At 43.8% G+C, this 2,368-nt stretch overlaps 1 protein-coding gene across 1 annotated transcript in view; it reads left to right on the top strand.

The window, feature by feature from the left end:
• Window positions 1-325: 325 nt before the first annotated feature.
• Window positions 326-2,368, top strand: part of LOC107099195 (Kv channel-interacting protein 4-like) — a 201,721-nt gene continuing 199,678 nt past the window's right edge. Inside the window, exon 1 of the mRNA XM_015397239.1 lies at window positions 326-431. Within this exon, the coding sequence (XP_015252725.1) occupies window positions 368-431 (64 nt within the window). The 5' untranslated portion in view covers window positions 326-367. The remainder of the gene's footprint in view (window positions 432-2,368) is intronic.

Below are 2,368 nucleotides of genomic sequence, written 5' to 3'. Positions count from 1 at the left end.
CTGGTTTTTATATTTAGGCCTATTCATTTATTTTTACAAAAATAAAACGACTTTTTACATTAAATATACTTGGATGTCAGTATTTTCCCTAAAATTTAAGATGTGTCTAGGGATATTTTATACAACGTTTAACATTGAGAATGCCAGCCTGCGCTCCAAATAATCACTTCCCAAACTCCACCTTCCTTCCTATTCGCTCCCTCCAGAGGGTTCCGCGTGCACGAGCACGCGCCTCTCAACAAAACTTGCGAACTAACGCGCAGAGAGTCCTCTGCTTCCATCCGCTCCTCGTTTGCAGCTGCTTTAAAGCTCCCACGGCGGCGAAAACAAATATTTGTTCCTGCAAACAGTTCATCTGATCTCCGGAATGGATGCAAAGAGGGTGGCGACAGTTTCTGCGCGTGTGGACGCTCCTGCTGTCTCATCAACTGGTAGGACCGATGTGACATATCTTCAGCTTTTTACCCCTAATACTTTTTTTTTTTTTTTTTACCACTAATACTATTATCCATATGAATTTAATACATTTTGATTGTTTGCTGGCACGCAGCTGCTTATGTGGGGTACGATTTTTACTATTGCCTAAAGTATACATTTATGGTAAAGTATACATTACTTATTTTGTGTTACTATTTTAGAATTTGGTCAAATGTTTTATTACTGTTGCTGATAACTCAAATTTTAGTAAAAAAATATTTTTTTTGAATTTATAGCTGTTTATATATTTTTTAAATTGTTTTTCACTTTTTTCCCAGAACAGTATTGAACTGACATATTTATCATTTTTGCTTAAAACAAGTTTAGATACCTCCTCAATTTATGTTGCTTTGTTTTCTCTTTCAATCAGTTTTGATATGTCTACTGTTGCCTTCTCTTGAAAGAATGTTGACCTCGTGAAAGAATCAAACTGAGCTTCTGTTCAAGTCTTAATAAGGGTCCCTGGTGGTAGCTGAGCGACACAGGTGGAAGTAATAATGCTAATCAGCCGGTGATTTATTATCATTTGGAACAGCTTGATTTCTTTGTGGGGAGCGGTGTCCTAGTGGTTAGGGCACAGAGCTTGGAATCTAGAGGTTGTGAGTTTGAAATCCACTCCCTCAGACTGCCACTCTAGCTCTCAGAGCAGGACCCTCTCCCTGGGTGCCCCACAATGGCAGCCCAGCCCCCTACCAGCCCACTTCTACCAGGGCTGTCTCTATTTCCTGACAATCAGGGTCGTTCCACTGAGGGATATTTGTGCCTTGGAGTAATGGGCAAAACTCTGCACCTTTGCACGGTTCCACCCCCTTAACATGGGGAGCGAGTCCACACTGGCTTCTTCGATTCCTGCCTCTGGATCCTGCTACCTCCTGAGAGGAGGGTGATTAGTGTTTGTTGTGACATGGCTGGCATAAGCCATCCACTGGCAGTCAGGAAGGAATCAAACAGAATGAAAGTTGCGTTCTAACTCTGTGAATGTCTGGATGACTGCCAGTCACACTGGTCACTTAGAACTTCTTCCACAGCGAGAAGATCGCAGGAGACCAAACTTAGCCTTCCATGTGCTATCTTTAGCCAGGTGGGCTATGCTATGTGTCACGTGTTTACATTTATCCCCAACCTGCGTGGAGCATGAGGAGACTATGGCTGAGTTTGAATTCAGGGGCTGCGTCTTCCAAAGACCAGATTCTTAGGTCGATAACGTCATAGCACGGGGCCTGTGCCTGTTCTGATTTGAAGACTCCCTGTTGTGCAGCCGACAAATGCAGCCTTCTTTTAGCCCGTTTTTGAAGGACAGGTCCGGTGTATCCTACGTAGCCTTGGGTATCCCGTGATTGGTTGCAGGTCCAAGCAAGCCGGCTGGACAGCGAGAAATATTATAAGTCCAGTTTAATATAATACTAGTGATGTTATGAGATGAGCCGAGGTTTCGAGGCGTGTGTCGAGTAATGGAGGGGGCGTTTCCCCGAAGCGCGTGTCGAGGCGTGATTCATTTAGAGGAGGGGCCAAAATTGATGATGTCCGAGGCCTCGCTACCGTGATACCACGTGACCGGTTCGGTAAGTGGTTCGGGAAGCGCAAGAATTTTGACAGGCATCTAAGCAGCCTCAGTGTTCAGTCAAGATGTGGGAGATTGGAGGAGAGTTGCTGTCAGCTGGATAAAGTTTGGATTGATTCTAAGAATAAATTGGTTGTTTTTCCAACCAATCTAGTTGCTTAAAGCTAATTTGGTTGGAATAAACAATGTAATGATCAAAATCTGAGCAAACCACCAGACAAAGCCAGTGTTAATATGTCAGTGTTAAGAAGTATTTTCTCCCAGATTAGACCATCTACATGAGTGGCATCCTCTGTAGGGGACAGGCTCTCACGCTAGAGGTTGATGGTT

This window comes from Cyprinodon variegatus, unplaced genomic scaffold (genome assembly GCF_000732505.1).
Source record: "Cyprinodon variegatus isolate N-32 unplaced genomic scaffold, C_variegatus-1.0 Scaffold845, whole genome shotgun sequence".
NCBI lineage: Eukaryota > Metazoa > Chordata > Actinopteri > Cyprinodontiformes > Cyprinodontidae > Cyprinodon > Cyprinodon variegatus.
Note: the sequence above shows the minus strand (reverse complement) of the source record. Positions and strands in the feature narration are given on the sequence as shown.